Genomic DNA, 22,635 nt, shown 5'->3' on the forward strand with positions numbered 1-22,635 from the left:
TTTTGTTTTTGTCTTCCTGTAATTATACATTATATCAAATGAATATATATATATATAAATATATGTATTTATATTTTGTACACACATATCGGCGATGTTGGCCGTCGGGGCGCTCTCGACAAAAAAACTCGTTTTTGCACGTTGTAAATTGTACTCCATTTTACTGTTCCATTTCATGTATATTCGACGCGTAATAATATTATTCCTATACCTGTACAGGCTATACATAAAATTATAGTATACGTGCATATAACTCGCTCCGGCCAGCAGTTTAGTCTCTTTTTTTTCTGAACTTGATAAATAATCACTAACGTCGTGTAGGTATGTACCCACTATAAATATAAATATCGTGAATTCTGATGTAGAAATGCGCGAGGGGGAGCTAAAACATTGATGTTACATTATTAGGAAACATTTACATACGGCGTACCAGTGTCTCGGTGTCTGCAGTATATGAAATACAATTTACGCAACGTGTATTAAACACGTCGTAGATATAATAATAAAACATAAATCCATTTCTACATAATATTTTGAAGTATTAGCAGATGAGCGAACAATGAACAATATTCATGCATACTGTTGTATTGTTGTTGGACATTTTAATCGTCGTATTATTATTGTTGGCCCGTCGTTTCCGTGTATTTAAATCTTTTACATCGACGTCGCGATATCGTATAAAATCGCATGCAATTTTAAACGTTTAGATTTAGAACACAAGAACAATACCAACTATATTGGTTAAGAATACGAATCACTGACATTTTACCAACCACTTGTCAAACAGTGATTGTTATTTTTTTAGGTAGGTGTAATACCTCCTACGCGTTATTATAAAATAATTAAGGTATACCTATTGCAAATGATCACAAAAAACTTGTGAGAGCGAAAAAACAAGATTTTTTGCATATTTTCATCAGTAGCCAGTTAGCTACACCTAAATTATTGTATCAAGTATACCTACATAATAATCTATATTATGTATATAGGAGACCGCCCCTATTCACTCATCAACGCCCAGACCGAATCGCTGGGTCTAGAGACTTGAAATTTTGTACAGAGATTCTTTAAGCAATGTAGGGGCGCACTAAGAAAGGATTTTTCAAAATTCGACCTCTAAGGGGGTAAAAGGGGGGTTTTATACATCTATAGGTCTATAGATATATGTATTTTTGAATTGTTTAATAATGGTTTGTTATTTGTTATAGTACATTCTAAAATTTTGAATCAAAATAATATAACGCCGTTGCCGTCCGACGAATTTCCCTTCCATTGATCTTTACGACTGTTAAACACGTATTTATTCGAATACACTTTGAAAACCGTTTAATCGACGTGAGCTTCACACATTATTAACGCATCAAATAGTAAATACACGGGCAACGCCGTGACGGAACAGTTAGTATACCTAATATAAATATATGATAGCGTGTCAACCAGGCATCCACTATTTTATTAAGGGTGGACAGTGGTGTCAACAAAAACTGTAGTCACAGTCCACCGTAGGTGTAAAATGAGAGCCTACCTGTCACTTTATTTTCAATTTGCCCTCCATTCTAGAAAGCCTACTAAAAACCAAAATATATAATATATGTAAGTATGTAGCAATCAAAATATCAATTGATCGCCAAAAGATAAAAGTACAATGAATTGTGGCATTGTACATAAACTACATATAACTATATACATACTAAATATTTTGAGTAATAAGTAGGTAGGTATTTACTGTCTTACATTTACCAACTACAGTTTAATTCTCACTACTTACTACTTTTAAAGATAGTAGTTATACGTAAGTACCTATCTACACAAGTCGAACAATCGATATTAATTTATTATAATTTATAATTATAAACATACTTATTACATATTTACATAGATTAATGATTATTGTTTTAATAATAGGTATCTAATATATATTTTATTAGCCTTTCGTGCACGTTATATTATTAAAGTAAAATTATATATATATATAGTAGCAGCCTACGGCGGCGTCCACGTAGAGTGCAAAGTAGTGCAATTGCACTAGTTTTACATGGGTCCCGGAGACTACATAAAAAAAATTTGGTTAAGGATTTGCAATATTTTTAAATTTATTTAAGGAAAACATGAGAAGTTTAGAAGCGTTAACGCGTTATGCATTATAGATTATAAACTGTAGCATTAAATATATATATATATATGAATTAAGTATCAAAAAATAAATTCGGGGGCTCAGGGGCTCTATATAATATTATAACTGCACTGGTTTATGGAAAACCTGTGGGCGCCACTGGCAGCTTGAACATTTTTACCAGGGAAACAAAAAATTTCTGTTGCACCATTCAAACATATCTAAACTTTTTATTAGCTCAGTAACATAACGATGGGAGAGGGAGTTGTCTCTCACACAACATGACATGATTTTATTACAAATTTATTCCACTGAAAATTCTTATTATGCTTCAATAAAAATAATTTGTCATAATTAAATAAACAATGAAATTAACAAATAAATTTAAATAATAATAGATAATTGTGTACTTACCTTATAACTATTAACATTCAATATTCATAATGTTAATGTATATGTATATATTTTTTAGATTTTGAGTGGAGTGAAACAGCAATGAATGTATGATTTTATAATCATATTATGTGTAGTACTCTAGTGTTTTTTTTGTGTATATGCATGTTTTATAGTATGAAAAATGATTTGATTTTAAATTTTAATATATTTTCTTGTAAAAAAGTGAAGCTATTTTAGATTTTATGATTTTCTTTTCTTTAAATATTGCCCATACAATTTTCATTCAGTTAAAACGCTTAAAAATCTAATGGATGATTTAACATAACTCATAACTCATAAGTTGCTATTTAAAAATATTAAAGTTGTAGGTATACAGTTGTACAGTTGGTACTTGGAATAATAAAAAACAAATTAATATCCTTAATTTATTTTATAGACATTTTAAGTTCAAATAATTTTTTTGAGGATTTGTAACGCTTATATTATTTTATACACAATGAAATTTTCAAAATAATTCAATAAATATTGTATTAAATAAATATATTAACTTCCCTCCTCAGACACATACATTAATGATAACTGATAAGTCAGAAAACTTTAATATTCTGAAAATTTGTGGGATGAATTGTTTTTAACCTTTTGACGAGCATTTAGGTACGTTTATATTATTCATTTTTAAAAGTGTGGACACGAGGGTCGAGGAGCATTTAATATAAATTTATACGTTTTCAAAGCCACCGATGTTTTTTTTTCTTTATTTTATAAGGTTTATCTTCAAAACTCACGTATATAATATTATACATTTAGAATGTATTTACATTTCTTCGTTAAAAATATGGTAATAAAAATGATGCGTTTTTACATACGCCATTGCTCCAAAGTTTATAATTTTTATTTCGATTTTACATTCCTTATCCGCTTTCTGAGCAGCGCCTGCAGTGTATTATATATTAATATATTTCAATATTTGTATTGTTCGTCCAAAAAAGTATTAGCATAACTGTGTGTATGTAGTAATAGTGTTATCATCATGCATAATTACCTGTTTTTCCATAAATATATATACCTTTGTGCCTCGAGGGCTATACAATATATTGTATATTTTGGTGCAATTCCCAATCTTTAATATTTTTTTTAATACTAATATAGTAGTATGATGTGTATTTCCATTTCTCACTTATTCTAATTTCAATGTAACAATTAGCCAACTGACGTCAAGACGCCAACTAAAACTGCTCAAATTAGCCCGCAGTTCACAGATATATAAATATATATTATCTAGCTATGTACCTTATACATATAATTATTAGAATAGAACTACACCACTGACCACTATACTATTATTAGTCAACAGGTGTTAAGTATACGTTATTTATTAACATCTCTCTAAATATTATTATTAAGTTTTTGATCAACTATAAATATCGTATGATTATAGATTTATCTACACACTACAGTCTACACACTCTGTTGTGAAAATTAATATCCTATAAATATGCGTTTGTGTGCACTCTATTATTTACGGACTATTTGTTATTTTTAAAAAACCAAGGCCAAATCTGAGCCCAGGCCTGAGGGGTCTCCGCCTCGGATGTTTAGAAATGTATACATTTATTGTATTCTTTTAGACTTATTTTACAAGGGTGCGAAGTAACAATTTGTAAGGGGTTAAATATAGGCAATTTTGACGAAAAATTAAAAAAAAAAAACAAAAATTCAATAATTTTAAAAATTTTCATGTAACGTTGCGTTATAATTTTTATAAATCATACTTTTTTCTCATTTTTCTAAAATTAGTCAGAAGTTCTGTAAATTATTTTTATTCGATTCATAATCCTTCCTAAGACAAGTAAATACGGAATGTATTGAAAAAAACACGTTTGGGTACTTAAAATATTTAGATAACTTATATCATCTATATAGCTGCTGTACCTATGTTAATTATAAGTATGATATATTTTTTTTAACTCTTAAATGGATTATGTAATATAATATATATTTAAAATATGCAAATTATACTTCCTAATGTTTAAACGCGTATATAAGGTATAAATATAATAATGGTATATAATATAATATATTAGTATTTAGTACCACATTTTATTCATTAAAAGTCCACAGTTACATTAAATTAAAGCTTTTGAATTTACTTTATTGAACAAAATAGGTTTCTGCTATGTAAATTTAATAGACAATACAAGAGAATATAAATAAGTGTATATTTATTGGTAAAATTATTGCTTTCTCGAAATTTTAATCGACTAATATTATTATTAAAATTAAAATTAAATTGCATTAGTCATTACTCATTACGTATTTACGTTAGCAGTCACTAGTCACAGTTTATTTGTATACCGATACTCATACCCGAATAATTTAATATCTATTAACAATTGTATTCTTTGTATATGTATATGTATATTATAAAATACAGATAACCTATGATATTAATTTTTAAAAGTGCTGTATAATGGTTCGATTATATACTACAAAGTGCAATTATTTAATATTGATGCATCCTCGTGCACTGTAATTGTAGGTAAGTTTTAGTTTTTTTAAAAAAAAAAAAACAATTTTCAATACATTTATAAGGTAAAAAATTTTACTAAGAAGGAGCAAACAAATTAAAACCATCAATGACTTTACAAACTATTTCATTTACCGTACCTATGATATATTTATTATTTACTGCATGAATCTATTTATAAACAGCACATTTCATACGCATAGTATATAAGAATTCTGTTCTCGATTTCTACAAATATTTACTTAAAACTATTTTCTCTTATTAACATAACTTTATAAATCCACGTCAAATATAACGTGGATTCAAATTTTTAAATGTACCTAATGTATTATGATGATTATTTTTATGTGCTTGTAATCAGATTTCGCGCGTCTAAGCAATTAACTACAAAATAATTTCTATAAATATTTACTGATTCTATCGGCGAGATCTAAGATATATTATAAGTTATTTTAGTGATCATTGATAATACATGTATAGTATCCGTGAAGGTATTAAAAAATACTTTTACATACTCACAACAAGTGTAAGACTGAATGACTATCATATTTTACCGTTTACTGAAGGTGTGGGGAAAGTGAATTTGATTCAACGGAAACTCTGCAGATTTACTTCCAATAAGTCGAAAGTGGACGTGTTGGGGTGTTTAGATACTAGAAATCAGTAATCTGTAGGGAAAGTCGATAACTGGCTGGCAATTTACGAACTACCTTACTAAGCTAATTTTAGTTTTTACTATAATATGTACTATTTAATCTATACATCTAAATTTATAAATTTATTATATAATAAATAAATATATATATTATTCGGTTATCTGTACTATTTTCCTTGTGGTTCTAGGTAATCATCATGATTAACTCCCATTAAACATCATATTGACCGTGTTACACATATGTGACACCGGTCTCTCAGAACAGACACACATGTCACATATATGTGACACGTGGCCGTGAACGTGTTAAGAAAATAAAAACCATGATGAAGTAAATTGAATAAATTATTTATCAAAAATAGTAATACAGTCTAAATTCTAAGTGAATATCGATAGATTTAACTACAATAATATTATCATTATGTATATTTCGTTTATCGTTGCTATAACTATTTTGATTACTATTACCTACTGGCTACTATCACAACTATTATCTATTATGATGTCATATATATAACAATAATGTATGCTCGTTTTTTTTCTCGTTCATACGTTTATAACATATAAAATATGTAAATATTATTATTATTGTTTATTTCTTCAAAAATATAATATATGTATAATTATTATAATTTAAATATCTGTAGCGGTAAAGGTCAAGTTGTCTAAACGAAATAAAGATCAATTAAAAAGAAAAACAACTAAATATTAAACCTCAATATTGTGTCACATAATTACATCAATCATTAAAATATTCTAAAAATATTTAAAATTGTATTTACCTATAATTATATGTATAATAAAAGCAGATACTAAATATATTGTAGGTATTCATGCATAATATAATATTTATTGTTAAAACTCAAGAACCGTGCCTGGTTAAATATTTAATATACTAATTATTATCAGTTAGTTATATTTATTTATTTTTAGATTTTACTAAAATATCACTGAACGACTGAACAGTAATTTGAAGTAAATATACATCTTATATAAAATTTAAAAATCACATGCAAATGTATATTAAAGCTTGACAGTTTACGGTTTGATTTGTATAATACGAATATATAATTTGTAGTCTTGTAGATATTATTCTATAAAAAATTATAAAAATTATTTATAGTTGACTGATGATCTAAATGATCACTTAACCTTGTGCTATTTTTTCTTTTGACATTTGCCATTATAAGTCTTTGAAAATTCACCACAAAACTCAATGTCACATTATGCCGAATAAATAAAACTAGGTAATTAAAATCTGATGTTGTCGTTGAAAATTATTGTGATTTCTTATTTTATATATAATTTTACCATATTATTATAATAAATACCTATTTAATTAAAATATACCAGAGTATAATTTCAGGAAATACTTTTTGAATATAAAATACTACATTAAAATAATTATATCCTTCAGGGCTCACAACAAATTTCACATAGGAACGTTTCGTACATGAAATGTATATATAGTGAATATAATTGAGCCTGCTATAGTGTTATGATACCTAAATACGTACATACCTGCTAATATCTAAAGGAAAAAGAAAATTGAAAATGTTTACAAAAAAAGAATTTTAAATATCTACCTTATAAAAGTGTAAGCGAATAATTTGAACGGAAGGATAAAAATTATGAACGTGAACTTTGGAGTATACTTAATTTATACCTACGTACTTAAATAATTTGCATTAAATTAATATTATGCACGTAGCTAATATGTTTTGTTTTAAAAAATTAAAAAGAAATAGTGATAAATAATAGCGTTATCTACGTGTATACGTGTAAGCTATTACATAATACATACATATTCAAATTATTAAGTATATCTATTCTGTATTCATAGCTGCAGTGTTGTATTTAATATGGCTCCTTAGTCGAAAATTATACTTGGCCAAATATATTTAAAATTATTTTTTAATATCATTTCGTTTTTAAGTGATATTTTTACCTAATTATTAAAATATAATATAGCTTATTAGTTTTTATACTATTTATAATTTAAATTTTTAAATTTTCAATATAAATTCTATTTATTTAAATATGAAGGCGAGGATTAAATTAAAGAGGTTGATAATAGGAAAACATTTAGTAATGCATTCTAATGCATTAATACTTAACAACTTTAAGTCATGTAGGTTTAATAAACATTGTCAAGGGTGTAAATTATAGTCGTAGGGCGATGAATTTTTTTTTTTTTGAAAGGGAGGTTATTATATATTTTTACTGTGCAGTTCAAAGTGGCGAGGAAAGTAATGCTAACGCAGGTCATGTTAGCATTAGGTTTTGTAGATAGAGGGTATGTACGCTTATGGGTGTAATCAATGCGAGATGAGTGGGTGACATTGGGCACCCCTGACAGGCGTGTGGTGTATATGATAAATATAATATTATGCGATATAATTAAGCGATAGTAAATCATGTATAATATAGTTATTGCAAATGGCAAAATTTATATCTAGTTTATTAGTATCTGATCATATTTATTGCTATACTCAGATGAATTAAACCACTCGCCATTAGATTATAATATTTACTATTTATAATTTATGTATTTTGATGGTTTATAGTTACATAACACATTTTAGGCAGATTAGCAAAAAATTAATAATCGTCGCTTAGCGATTAGTGAACGTCAAATATCCAATTATTGATGCTAAAACATTCATGAAACATTAATACGATAATGCCGAAAATATATAAACATAGATGCAATGTACGCAGTTTATTTTTTTATGCATTATATACCTATATTATTATATCAGACTGACAGAGCGTTAATACCTATTATGATTTATAGTGGTGACGCGTATCCGACTATATTATTATAGAGGAAATAATTTTTGAACAGAAATTATAATATGTTTACATTTTAATGTTTCATTATAACAATTATAACTGTATTTCCACTATTACCTTTTGTATAGGTATCTATATAGGAAATAACTTTTGAACAGAAATTATTATGTTTACATTTTAATGTTTCATTATAACCAGGGCTCGGATTTTATAGCATTTGCTAATTATTATAGGATACAGATAAAAATAGCAGAGTGAGCTGTACATTTGTTTTATGCACCAGGGGGTCCAGATATGAAATTTTATAATGCTATATATTTTGCATATTTTAAGTATTTTAGATTTTTAGTGCTATTTTTCAAGTTTTATTGGTGCATTTTTTTGCTAATTTGTATAATATAACGTTTTATTTTGTATTTTCATAAATCTAGTTTATATTATGTGGTATGAAAATAATAAAAATGTTGTCATTTATTTTAATTTTTTTTTGTATACATATGTAAAATACCCACATTTTCGTTCATATTAAAATATATTTTTAAATAGTCCGGCGTATTGGCCTATCCAACGGTAATTATAAATGTAAACAAACAGTAGTTTTTATTTAATTATAAATGTACTTATTAAATATGAATAGTCTTTAGTTAATAAATATAAGTTTTTTTTAATTATGAACAGTTTACATTTTTATTTTTGCTATTTTTCATGTTTTTAGGTCATATTATAGCGCTATTTTATTTATTTTTAGTGCTATAAAATCCGAGCCCTGATTATAACATTTATAACTTTATTACCTTTTGTATAAGTATCTTGTATAGGTTATATACTTATATCTATATGTGCCTAACAAATTCGTCCATGAACTTCGAAATTGTAGGTGCACTGCAGTCTGCAGTTAAATTATTATTCTTCGTTTAAATATTTAATTTATTCCAAATTTGAGCTTAAAATGTCGGTATAAAAAAATTGTACCATTTGTACCTATATATATTTAAAAAAAATTTATATAGTTATAAGAACAACATATGTGGAATTATATGAGTATATTAAATTTTCAAGCTTTTTAATAGAACCTTGACTTCTTTATCGATATCTAAAGTATAAAAATAATAAATATAAAATGTCTATAAATACTAAAAATAGCTTAAAATTAGTTCAAACATTTTGAAAATGTCATCAAGTATCAAAAATAATAAATTTAAAAAGTTGCGGAATGTTTCAACTTTCTACGGTTAATACTTTTAATTTGGATTACTTATTTACATTATAGATTAAAATTTTTATTTTATTTTACACTACAAAATATTTTAAAAAGTTTGAGTGGTTTTTCTTAAAAATTTCAATATTATAATGGTTTCTGATTATTTGATATACTGAAGAGTAAAAAATAAACATAAATACATTATAAAAAAAATACTTTCATTGCTATATATGCTTAAAATATAAAATTATTGACAGCAAAAATAATGTAATTTAATTAAGATTTAAAGAGTTAATTATTTTAACATATATTGTACTAATATTTCGTTAATATTAAATATTATGCTACATGAAAAAAATATTCGTCTCATAATACTGGCATCTAAATAAAAAAAAAAATTAAATGGTTAAAATTAAATGATATAGGTTTAAATTTTATGTAATGTAAAATTTTTCCTCAACATTTCGGCGGGGAGGGGATTAAACCCACAAACGGGCCCACGCTTTATATACGTGCTAGCGGGTAGCCCTATACGGTTGTATACGTATATATACACCGTATTTCTTTTTAAATGGTCTAATCCACTCTAATCGATAATAATTATAGATTTTGGAAGTAGAATTATATAATAGTATTATTTATATTTAGACAACTATACGGAAAATGAGAATTTTAAACACGTATACAAATAATAATATGCAAAACAAGTAACAACTAATGATGTCGATGACGAATGTTGCTGTGCGAGTTTCATAAATCCGGTCACGGTTCAATGGTTGTGGGTTGTGCACTTGTACAGGTAAAATGTGTTTATCACGGGAATACCGTTTGTAGGAAAAACCTAACATTTTTTTACTCATTACCATACATAAACAGTTTTAATTCCCGACCACCCGGGGCTGATGTTTTTGTCGATAAATTGTGCCATATCGATTAAATTAATCGGCAATTATGCATGTTTAATAAATAACAATTTTTTCTTTTGAATGAACTGTTAACAGTTAAATAAACAGGATGAGTACTTTGGTGTCTGGTTGAATATCGTTGTTTATTATAATACATGTTTGATTATGCACCAAAACGCAATGAATATTAATTGCTGATAAATGTATAAAACAATATTTTAAGTTTGAGTTAACTCGATCTCAAAAAACCCACAAAATGCAGTATTTAAATAGTTATAAGTACCCATGTATCATTGTATCAACAATTTTATTGTGGTAAATATCAAAATTACCTAATAATAAACAATTTATTATTTATTACACCACAAAACGTCATAACTACAACAATAATTGATAATAACATTTAATATCACATTCTTTAATCAAATATAATAGTTGCTACCATAGTCCATACTATATCAATTTTAATTGTACTTAATAAATTAAAAACTTAATAATATTGTCATACACGATATTTATATATTTTGTAATTAATTATAATTAAAACATGAGTAATAATAATTAACAATAACGCATTATGTACCTTTTTAATAATTAATTAATAAATAATTATGAATTCCAATGGTAGATGAGTATAAGTACAACAAAATTAATAACAACACTCAGTTGTCTCTGTTAGCCTTCAATGATGTATAAGTATTAAGTATCTATTAGGTACTATAGTAAAGTAGTAATGCTTCGCTGCTCTGCTCCATCTAACCATTGACCATTGACCATCCCTAAACACCTATCACCTGTGACTTGTGAGAACTCTTTTCGTTATTACATTATTTAAATGTGTTTTAATTATTTCTCACTAAATAACTTGGGGGATGTTAATTGCGAGCATGCATTTGCATTTCATATATTATAGTATTATACTCTATTCCAAATTTCCAAATAAGATCAGCCTTCGGCGGCCGAGTTGTGCGTATGGGCGTGGTTTTACAACACAGCAGGCATACAGTAGGTTAGGACAAACGGGTGTTGTCTGACCGCCGCCCAACGTAAACTGGTCGCCGCCGAAGTCTGTTCTTATTTGGAATAGAGTATAGATGCTTTTTATAGTTAACAAATTTTATATTAAAATTGATAAGTTTGATAGTATCAAATAGTATTGTTGGTATTCTGATATAGTGATATCCATTTATCAATATCTTCAATATTCTGAAAGTTACTCCTAACTTCTTTAATATAATTTTTATTCCCAGAAACAATTTCATTACAATAATAATAATATAATTTTATTATAAATATATTATTCAGAACACAACCAGCGGTGTAAAAATGACCAATTAAAATATGGTATTTTAAATGTCTCCGCGGGTCCACGGCTTGGCTGAGTTACTCCTGGCTGGTGGCCGGTATCGGCTGATCGGGCATTTCACCCCTTGTCACCAGTAGGTCTACCTCCACCGCTACTATGAAGGAGAAGATAAAAGCCAGAAAGAAATTGGTAAGCTAGTTAACTAGCAATACCGACTATCTATGCAACCTGCGGCAGGTTGTATGACTGGCCAGTATTGCTGGCTTATCAATTTCTACCTGACATTTATCTTCTCCTTCAGATTTTGGAACTGTAGGAAGTTGTAGGTTCCGCGACTACTGTACTTCCGTCCTCGCCTTCATCGCTGGTGTGCAGGCTGCCCCTGTACCGGTGCCGGCTCCCCGGACATAACGGGACTGAGTTCATTCGCTATTTTTACCGTTGATTGGTGTTGCAGTGGTTGTTTATCTGATGGCTGTGACTGGAGTGCATGTGCATCCCTGTTCGGTTACAGCTGTAGTGATCGCTGGATATCTACCGTCCGGTCTGCCCAACCCCGGCGGTATACATAGCCACACGCAACGGGTCCTGCAGTAGTTGATCGGCGGGCATCCTGTCGAATGGCCAGTATGGGTGATGACATCCACAGTAGATATTTTTACTGTAATATATAATACATATCGTTTTATATATAAGGGCAATATAGGGCAATTTAAGGCTATTAAAAATAGATTAGATACTATTTAATAATGCACAATATACAAATATATTAAGTAGGTATTCAAATATTTGAAATATTACAAAATGCTTACGAAATAAAATTTATAACGTTATATTATTACGCTAACTTCTAAGTGATGATAATAATTTTAATTCACAGAATTATTATTAAATATAAGATACATATTATGTTAAAGTTAAAAATAGAATTCAAAATTATAAAAAGAATACACTTGTCTACAAGTAATACAATTAAGTCCCACACTTTCTCCTCTATTTACGACAATTGCTAGGTACTAATACCTAGCTACATATTTTATTTTATTATATATTACCTACGTTTATACAGGATAATTACTCATTAGCCATTATTGATTGACCTAGTGGCTAGTATGTTAGTAATGTCGTAGTGATTTAAGCTATTTTTAAAATGATAACCTCGTTTATTTTCTATAGATTGTTAGCAGATAAGTTTATTTAATACTGATGATATACTTAAATCGATATTTGATTTAGAATGTTTTATTTTATTTATATTTTATTATTTTTATTAATAATAAACATTTGACTTAAATTCGTTGTAAATAGAATAATTCAGTCCTTACATAGATCCAGATTGATTCTCCAAGCTCACCTCCATTAGATCTTTTAATAATGTATTTTTTCAAAATGTCATCAAGTGGATGCGACGTATACACTTAAAATATATTTCTGCCATTTCTGATGAGAAGGTTTAAACTCAGCTGCCCACTCTCCCTCCAAAGTATTACCTTTGTACATATGGGAAGTTGATACAGAAAATCATAAACGACAGCATACTATATATATATATATATAAGCTATTAAACCCAACATAATATATAATACACACATTATATAATATTATTATTACGTACGTCCTCTTATAGGTTATCGCATCTGTAATAAGAGTACAGAAACTCGAGTAGGTATATTTATATTGTGATAATATATGAACAAATATATAACATATTAACATTGTACCTATTCATACGTAACTTCTCCGGTCCCATTGCAGACATCCGTAAATGCCGTATAAATCCCGAGACGATTAATCAATTTCAATGATTTCAATGTCAGACGTATATTTTTTAATAAGACGCGTGTTATGTATGTATACATATCATATGTATATTGTATATGTTTGCTGTTTGCACTATTCCGCAGGAATAATATTATTGTAAACGGTAGTCTTCTGTAATTCAATTTTCGAAGTGTATATAAATAGGTGTATTCATCATATATATATATATAGATATTCCTTTATTATTATTGTCCACTTGAGATACGGAAACGCATTTCGATTCTCTCGTGGCGGCCAGTCCATCTCGTCTATGTTTACGCACGTAGGTATATGTACCTCGCTATATGTATATATATATAATATACATATAATAACAATAACAACAATATACCTATATTATTATAACGCGCGCGACTCTTGTAAAATGATATATACACAATTTTGTATCGCTGTCGCGGATTTATGCGGCGTTTGTTCCCCAATTGAAATGACGACCATTATTATTGTTCGGGAACGGCGGGGTGTTGTATATATGCTGCGCGCCAATTTAATTCTTTAATTCTCACGTGTACCGCACAAACAGGACGCGTCACTTATATATAAAACGCGTTCGGGGGGAAAATTGAAAAAAAAATCGACGTCCTCGCGTCAATTTGGTCTCCGCAGAGACATTGCATTTCATTGCTATTTAATGTGCACAGAGGTCATAATCATAACACCGCGACAAAGGCATCCGAGCCCGTATATAAGACCTCGGGTACCGCGGCCGGGCGTCAGTCGAAACCACGCGTCGATCGTCGTACGAGGTGACATAATACTGCAGTTCATCGAAGAAACCACAGAAATTAATATTGCCGTCGTGTCGCGTTATAAACCATTGTACATATAAGGACAAACACGCGGGCAGACTTCATATAATTCATTACACTGCACAGTGCAATATCACAGATCATCGTGCGAGAGATCAGCTCTTGCAGCAGCATCGTGTGTACTCAGCACATTCGCCGACATTATGAAGGTATCTGCAGCGACCGCCGTCCTGGTCGCACTGGTCGCCACCGTGCAGGTAAAGTCATTTAATACCACATGATGATCGAATATATGTATAACGTTAACAGTAGGATAGTTGGTTATTAGTTATTCTACTTATTACCCATCATATAAATAGGTATTTGAATATACATTATATTTAAAATATTTTATATACCTGTATAGTTGTAGACTTATAGTACAATTTTATTCTGAACTTGAATTTTTTTTACGCAGCTTTTCCGTTGGATATAAATAAAGAATTGAAAGGTCGGGGTGCTTTTTAATAGCTATCCTAAAATTAAAAAAAAAAAAAACATTAAAATGTATAGGGTTCCACGACAAAATATCCCGTGTAAAAAAAAACTTAAAATGTTAACCGTTAACCTTTATTATAAAAGTTGCGATAAGATATAATAATCAAACTTATCCAAAGCGATTGTGTGTTTTAAACATTTTTTAATTAATTTTTTTTGTATTTAATAAATGTTAATAATAGTTGTATTGCATTTATATTAATAATATCTATGTAAATTTTATAAAAAAAGGTATACATTTTGAATTAATATTTACGTGGGATATTTTATCGGAGATATTTTGACGTGTCACGCTAGTCTGAAGAGTGCTATAGGTATGTATTCAATTAGCAAACTAATATTAATTTTAATATAACAAGACGCCAACATTTAATTTAAGTACACCTGAATGACGTACAATCGAATATTAATTATTTACCTAGAATTGTTTCATAAAAATTGGGATTCTATAATAATTAAATAATCATATTCATATATATTTATGAGAATATGAATCTTCTATAAATTATACGTACCTACCAACCTACCTATAACTGTGCTAATACTGCTAATGCTCAATGTTAACGACTTAGTAAAGTCTCAACCTAAAGAGTAAAGGTTATTACCGTACAATTATGAAAGTTCACAAACACAAGAGACACATTTGAAAATATAAACATATTTTATAAAAATTTAAGTATTGTTATTTAATTAAATATTTGTTAATATTTTAACATGCCCATTAAAGTGCATACTGTATATTACAGAGTGATTATCAACTTGATGGTTTTTTTTAAATATTCAATTTACACATATAACATAAGTGTCGTAAATAATAAATAATATTTAAAATTGACAGCAGCGAGTCTAATTAAGTTAAAGACCATTGGTATTGGTATATAAATGTACCTACACAATGACGAAATGTAAATCATCATTTCACCCCGTTTTTCGTCTCTAGAGCTCGGACCCATGTAATATATCCACTTGTTACAAGAGTGGAACCACGAAGCCACCGACGACCGTGACGCCCACTCGTCTACCGGTGCAGTCATCGTCTACGCCAACCAGCCATCAACAGACCACGTACGCCAAGGACCATGCGCATAGTTCGATCGCCGCCAAGTCTGGAGCTAATGTCACGGCTACGACAGCCAGCGGAGCAACTGTCAACGGCACGGAACGGCCAACCGTCGTAAAGTCTTCCTCCGGGGTAGCCGGAAACGCCACCACACCAAAACCAACAGTATAAATCACTATAAATTATTATCTAAATTAAATCTCAATCAACCCGACTTTTTAGAAAGATAATTTATTATGAACGAGAGCACGCGATTTGTTTTGACTTTTAATTAAATTTAGTAATCAGTACAATAACTGGCTAATAAAATTAAATTCGAAACTAAACGTAGACCGTTTTGAGTTTTTGATATATAGCGACAGATAACTCTCTGAAGACCGAGGTGCAATTGTAATTCGACACGTTAATCGTATAATCTTTTGGTGTTTGATAAATATTGATGGTCTATTTAAAAAAGAAAACATTTCAACTATAGGCACACCTTATAGTTTATGTGTTCCTATATGAATCGAACCACTAGCTAGCTCATAACAGTTTAAAATTTAAATAACAGGCGCGGATAATTTCATAAAATACTTTTTTTCTTTACTATTAATCAATATCGTTCTTAATAATTTATCACTTTTCAAAATTATAAAATCTTGTACATTAATTTGACGCCCTTAAATGTTAAAACAAACTCAGTCTTGAGGCTCCAGTGCATTATTGCATTTTCCTTTAAATCCGGCACTGCGTATAGGCAATATACACATTAGATCAATGGTATCTCGGCATCTCGCATACAAATATTTAAAAACGTTAAGTTAAAACACGCTGCAACACATCCATAAGTCAGAAAGCCACGGTCAATCACCATTATGTAAGACTATGAATATACAAGTAATGGGGCTTTAATTTAATGCATAATACAAAAGTTATAATTTAAAAAATAAAAATAGCAATTTATCAAGTGTAAAAAGTTTTAATTAACAACTTATTAAAATTGGTATATTTTACCTAATTCAAATTTCAAAATTTCCTTCAAAAAAACTAAGTATAATATTAATTTCTCTACAAATTCTAAGCCCTAGTGACGATACACCTATTAACGATTCTTAATAGTTAATCAGCAGGGGGGGGGGTAGCTTATAATTGTACTGAGTTTTCAATTACGGAATATACGCTAATAAGATTAATAATATTTATGTTTATATTCGTATTATGTCTATTACTCGATCTCATATGATATTCGTTTATACAGATGACTGTAGAACATGTAGCTCTGAAACAGAAGTTGAACACAATTGCGGTAAAGTGCAAGGATGAGCTGCACGCACCTCAGGAAATCATGGCACTGGTCAGCAACACGGTGGTACCACAGAATGAACAGCAAAGGTGTTACTTAGAGTGCGTATACAAAAATCTAAATTTGATCAAGAATAACAAGTTCAGTGTGGACGATGGCAAGGCGATGGCTAGGATACGCTTCGCTAATCAACCCGAAGAGCACAAGAAGGCGGTGACAATAATAGAGACTTGCGAAAAAGAAGGTAGGTTCGCGACTATGAAGATGAATTGAAAAGTCGCGAGTCGGATAAACATTCAAATATACAAAAACATCCGGATGATAATCTAATGGTTTTTGTTTTATTCTTACAGCTATTATCGATCCAAAAACCACCGAAAAATGCGCAGCTGGACGAGTGATTAGAAATTGCTTCGTTAAAAACGGAGAAAAAGTGAGGTTCTTTAGTTTTAAATTTTGAAAAAATTAGGTTTAGTTTATGATATACTTATATTTTAAATCTATATACTTGCTATTTAGATAAATTTCTTTCCTAAAGCATAAGTCTGGTTATGTGAACAGAAAACGGAAAGTATGAGTTTGAACATTTCAACCAAACACGGATATACTAAAAATACCTATATTATGTAATAATTAATTATTTTAAGTTATAATTTTTACCAATAAAAACATAAAAAAAAACATTATCAAGTATTTATTTTATTTACTTTATTCATAAAAATATTTTGATTTACAACATGTTAAAAACTAAACATAATGTCAAAAATAATATACTATTAGTATGTACAAATTAAAATTATAGTTTGTTTTTAATTAAACAAGTATCCAATAAAATGGAATTTATTGAGTATATATAAATCACAGTTTAGTGTGGACTTATTTTTACATAGAGAGGAAACAAATTAATTAAACTAATATACAAGAAAATAATAACTAAAAATATTCCACATTTTTTTTTATATCTGCATTAATAATTAAAGAACTATTGCAAAATTATATTTTACTTAGTACATATTTTATATAAGTGTAGTAAAATATAATGATGGTGCATATAAAATATATGACACAATTCATTTTTTTAAATATAATAAAATTACCAAAGTAAGACTTATGAGCTTTTAAAATATGACAAAAAGTCTTATATACAAAAATCTGTTATTATTAATGCTCAAAGTCAATAATTATTAATAATGCAATTCAAAGTGATACTATCACAAATAAAATAGAAAAATTTAATTAGTAAAATAAGTCTAATTAAACATTTTTTTTTTTTTATATGGTTATGTAAAAAAATAGAGATATCATAAAATTGAAATCTTAAAATTTTCATTACTTTTAGAGATTTGTGTGTAGTTTTATCCAGTCATGTAGTAACAATTCTTGGAGAGGTAAACGACTCTCCGGTTTTACTCTTAATAACTAAATAACAATAAATATAATTATTATACATTAAAATATATAAAATGAAAAATTATGTTTAAAAATACTTACACGTGATATGAGATCTCTAGCAAGTGGAGCAACATGTTGTGGGAAAATATATTGGGCATTTAATATTCTTTTATACGTTTCTTCATATGTTGGAGCTTCAAAAGGTGGTTTACCAACTAAAATCTCATATAATAAAACACCTACACTCCACACATCAACTGATTTATCATGAGAGTTGCCACTGACCATTTCTGGTGGTAAATAGTCCAAGGTTCCACATAATGTCATACGCCTGAAAAATAAATTTTTTTATAGATCATAATTTTAGGTGTAAATATTAAACTCAAAGTAGTATTTAAAAATTACTTGGAATCACGTGTATGTACAGACCACCCGAAATCAGCAATTTTCAAGTCACCAGCTTTAGTAAGTAGAAGATTCTCTGGTTTTATATCACGATGTATAATATTTTTATCATGGCAATAAATCAATGCTTCTGTTAATTGCTTAATATACAATGCTGCCCTATTTAACACCATAGTAGAATAGATCAAATTTTTAATTCCAGTAAAATAAATTATAACAAGGTAAACCTTTAGAACTATTTAAATCAATAATACATATTGTAATTTTTTTCTGTAAATATTTACCTAACTTCAGAGAAACGTTGATTTTCTTGAGCTTGTAGTTCTTTATAAAGTTGTTTGGGTGCATACTCTAGGATCATATATACTCTAGCATCATCATGGAAATATCCAAACATACGTACAATATTAGGGTGCCTAAAAAAAGAAAAAGAATCAATTTGTATTATAATTCAGATTTTTATTTTTATATAATAGCTTGAATAATTACCTTAAATGTGTTTGAATTTCAATTTCTCTTTTGAGCTGATGCTCAACATTTGCTTTTAAAATTTGCGTTTTAAATAAAACTTTAAGTGCAACAATATATCCAGAGCTCTTTTCTCTGGCAAGATACACATTTCCAAATTTTCCTTTTCCCAAAGCTTTTCCAATATCAAAATTATCCAAAGTCCATTTCATTCTATTTTAATAATCAAAGCACACAATTATTAATGATCTTTTTAAAAAATTATATTGATTTGTTATGATGCAAACTTACTCGTCTTTTTTATCTGTTAGACCCATATTTTTATTATTTTCTTGATCAGTACAAGGTTTTTCTTCAAGACTGGCTGCTTTCATATTATTCTGGAGTTGATTAACAGTTGTAGGTGGTTTAGTCACTTGTGCAGTTCTTTTTGGTATATTGGCCACAGTTGGAATTTTAAATACTTCTTTGGAGGGAACCCTGAAAAAAAGATAATATACATATTTTTTTAATGGGTACTGCTAATTTTAAATTATTTTCAAAAGTTATTTATGGTTTACTCACTATGACACAAAATAAGGTTTGTATTAGAAATTAAAAAAAACCCCTACATAAATCATGGTCATTAAATAACATTTAATGAAATTGTGTAAAAGCTTATATATGTGACATTTAAGGTATCAAAAATCTTCAAGCGAGCCTTCAAGGGTTAAAAACAAATTTAGCAAGGAATAATTAACTAAAAACATAAATTATGGAGAGAAATTAGGGTAGTATAATTTAATATTGTAAAGGTTATGAAGAACTTACGGTTTTATATTATTTTTATTAATACTCATTAATTGTAGGATATTATAATATACAATATTGGTTAATAATTAATCTAATCTTAAAATATTTATATCCAAACACATATTACTGTGAACTAGTTATTATTGTTATTTTAAATCATAACAATGTGATTACATTTTAAAAATCTATAAAAGAATTATTGATGAGGGAATTTCAAATATATATTAATTTATATTAATCTAATCATTATTTTGTATGCTGAGAATAAATTGTAGGATGTTATAACTGGTGATTGACCGTGGTGGACTGACAATATTTTTTTCCCAAAATAGTTTGTCCTTGTTCAACCCGAAGCCAGACTTGAGTAGAATAAAATAATTCTGTGTTTTATGTAAAAACACTATGAACAATATTATGTGCTTATTATTTTATTTATAGTATCTTAATTTTTAAGACATTTCTTCTATGGACCATCTTTAACCTTTTATGTTATACTTGAGATTTTATAAATATTCATTTTGGATTTCTTTTTACTGGGTACTTGTGTATAAATCCAAGTACATAGCTAAAAATAATAGTTAAGTAGTTTCTATTTAAGTAAAGAACATCTAAAACTTGTTCTCCAGCACAATATTAACAATTAAAAGTCACTAATTTATAGTGACAGGGAAACAATAAAAATGAATAATGATAAGTATTACCCTCGAGTATACCTAATATGCTAGGAGCAAAGATTATCCATTGATATAACTTGACTTTTTTAAATAATTATTAAATATTAAACTTCCTATAGCCTGTAGATATACTATATTAATTTATAAATTGTAATATTTTATTCCTAATGCGAAAGAAATGTATTTACCTATATTATAAATCATCACAGTTTAGATGGCCAAGTCGAGGAAAAATTATTTGTAGTTTTGAGTAAGGTAAGAATTAAGATGTATTAGTTATTATGTATGATTAATCAATTGGAAATATTGTACAGTATACACTGAAATTTCAAAATTTTTGTCAAAAATCTGTTAATATGGTAGGTACAATGTATTTAGTTCAATACTCAGGGACATACAACCACTTTGTACAATTTGGCATTTTAAAACCTTAAATCTTTTCTCAGACTACCACTATGTCACCGTTCTATGTTCAAAACAAGACCATTCATATGCATAGGTTACATTGACAAATATCTCACCTTGTCTGGGTTGTCGGTTCACATGGTTGTGATGGTGGTTTCTGTGTGGTTTTGGTAGGCAGATTTTTAGTGATGTCTGGCTTGCAACTGCGGTTGGACAGCTGTTGGCCACCAAACTTGGGCGGATGTAATAAATCCGGTGTCTTGCTAATAGCTGTAGTTACTGATCGGCGGTACTGCGCACCAACTGGTTTTGCAGTTGTTGGTTTTGCAGTAGTAACGGTGGTCGTGGTCGTTCCAAAACCCACGGTACGACCAGATGCGGACGATGTGTTTGAGGAAACGGTGGTTACCGGAGGTATCCGCGGTCTCTGTATTCGGTTTTCTTTTGACTTGAGCGCGAAACTACTCATGGTTAACAAACGAGGAAAAGGAAGGTCGAAAAACAGACGAAAAATTATAAATGACAGAAAACAATGAATGTCCCAAGATTTGAAAAACTATGTTGATTGGAGGATTTGTAAAAAAACTAAGAACAAACGAGACCGAAGATACTATGTGAAATATTATAAAACACTAATGAAAAATGATTTCAGGAAATCAACAGGCGCATAAATGTTGATTGTTGATAGTGTTGATACTTGATACTTTGATAGTTATTATTTTGAGACATCAACACAACTACATAAGCTTAATATACAGAACTAAAGAATTTGGAAATAGAAAATACAGAATTAAAAATATTCAATAGATAATGAAGACAAAATTCTTTGGACGACGACGGTTATTTTTAAAAATTGTTGTCCAATCCTGAATCCACTAGGAAGGAACTTATCTGGCAATACACAGTGCATACACAGAAAACGAATATTACATCTTTGAAAATCAGTGTGGCAAACTAATATTGGTTGTACAATTATTTCCATTTTATGTTTTCTCGGTTAAAAAAAGAACAAGGACAGGTGCATTGACGAATAATAATTAATAATTGAGGCCGTAGTCGGCGTAAACATATAAAATGATGAAACTCGTAAGATCATTTTAGGTGAGACGATAATGGATTGATAGGACAGGTGAAGACAATCTTCGAC

General features: G+C 28.7%; 2 protein-coding genes across 2 annotated transcripts; one reads left to right on the top strand and one right to left on the bottom strand.

Annotated features, from left to right (window-relative positions):
• The first annotated feature begins 14,414 nt into the window (after positions 1-14,414).
• LOC132927234 (uncharacterized) lies at positions 14,415-18,038 on the top strand. Its single transcript, XM_060991733.1, has 5 exons — positions 14,415-14,727; positions 15,948-16,232; positions 17,308-17,596; positions 17,706-17,785; positions 17,872-18,038. The coding sequence occupies exons 1-5, from the start codon at positions 14,674-14,676 to the stop codon at positions 17,893-17,895; spliced, it is 732 nt and encodes a 243-aa protein (XP_060847716.1). The 5' UTR covers positions 14,415-14,673; the 3' UTR covers positions 17,896-18,038.
• On the bottom strand, positions 18,024-22,552 carry LOC132927209 (uncharacterized). The gene is made up of 7 exons (XM_060991695.1): positions 21,605-22,552; positions 19,909-20,097; positions 19,639-19,830; positions 19,434-19,565; positions 19,150-19,308; positions 18,844-19,075; positions 18,024-18,771 (listed from the first exon to the last, which is right to left on the bottom strand). Exons 1-7 carry the CDS (start codon positions 21,955-21,957, stop codon positions 18,688-18,690), a joined length of 1,341 nt encoding a protein of 446 aa, XP_060847678.1. The 5' UTR covers positions 21,958-22,552; the 3' UTR covers positions 18,024-18,687.
• Between the last annotated feature and the right edge of the window lie 83 nt (positions 22,553-22,635).

This window comes from Rhopalosiphum padi, chromosome 1 (assembly GCF_020882245.1).
Source record: "Rhopalosiphum padi isolate XX-2018 chromosome 1, ASM2088224v1, whole genome shotgun sequence".
Taxonomy (NCBI): domain Eukaryota; kingdom Metazoa; phylum Arthropoda; class Insecta; order Hemiptera; family Aphididae; genus Rhopalosiphum; species Rhopalosiphum padi.

What these genes read in the sequence shown, in the direction of transcription:
- LOC132927234 (XM_060991733.1), top strand. Translation starts at nt 14,674, where the DNA reads ATGAAGGTATCTGCAGCGACCGCCGTCCTGGTCGCACTGGTCGCCACC. An exon ending in CACTGGTCGCCACCGTGCAG is followed by an intron (nt 14,728 to 15,947) that starts GTAAAGTCATTT and finishes TTTCGTCTCTAG; the next exon opens with AGCTCGGACCCATGTAATAT. An exon ending in AGAGACTTGCGAAAAAGAAG is followed by an intron (nt 17,597 to 17,705) that starts GTAGGTTCGCGA and finishes TTATTCTTACAG; the next exon opens with CTATTATCGATCCAAAAACC.
- LOC132927209 (XM_060991695.1), bottom strand. Translation starts at nt 21,957, where the DNA reads ATGAGTAGTTTCGCGCTCAAGTCAAAAGAAAACCGAATACAGAGACCG. An exon ending in GAAATTCAAACACATTTAAG is followed by an intron (nt 19,566 to 19,638) that starts GTAATTATTCAA and finishes TTCTTTTTTTAG; the next exon opens with GCACCCTAATATTGTACGTA. An exon ending in CTAGAGATCTCATATCACGT is followed by an intron (nt 18,772 to 18,843) that starts GTAAGTATTTTT and finishes ATTGTTATTTAG; the next exon opens with TTATTAAGAGTAAAACCGGA.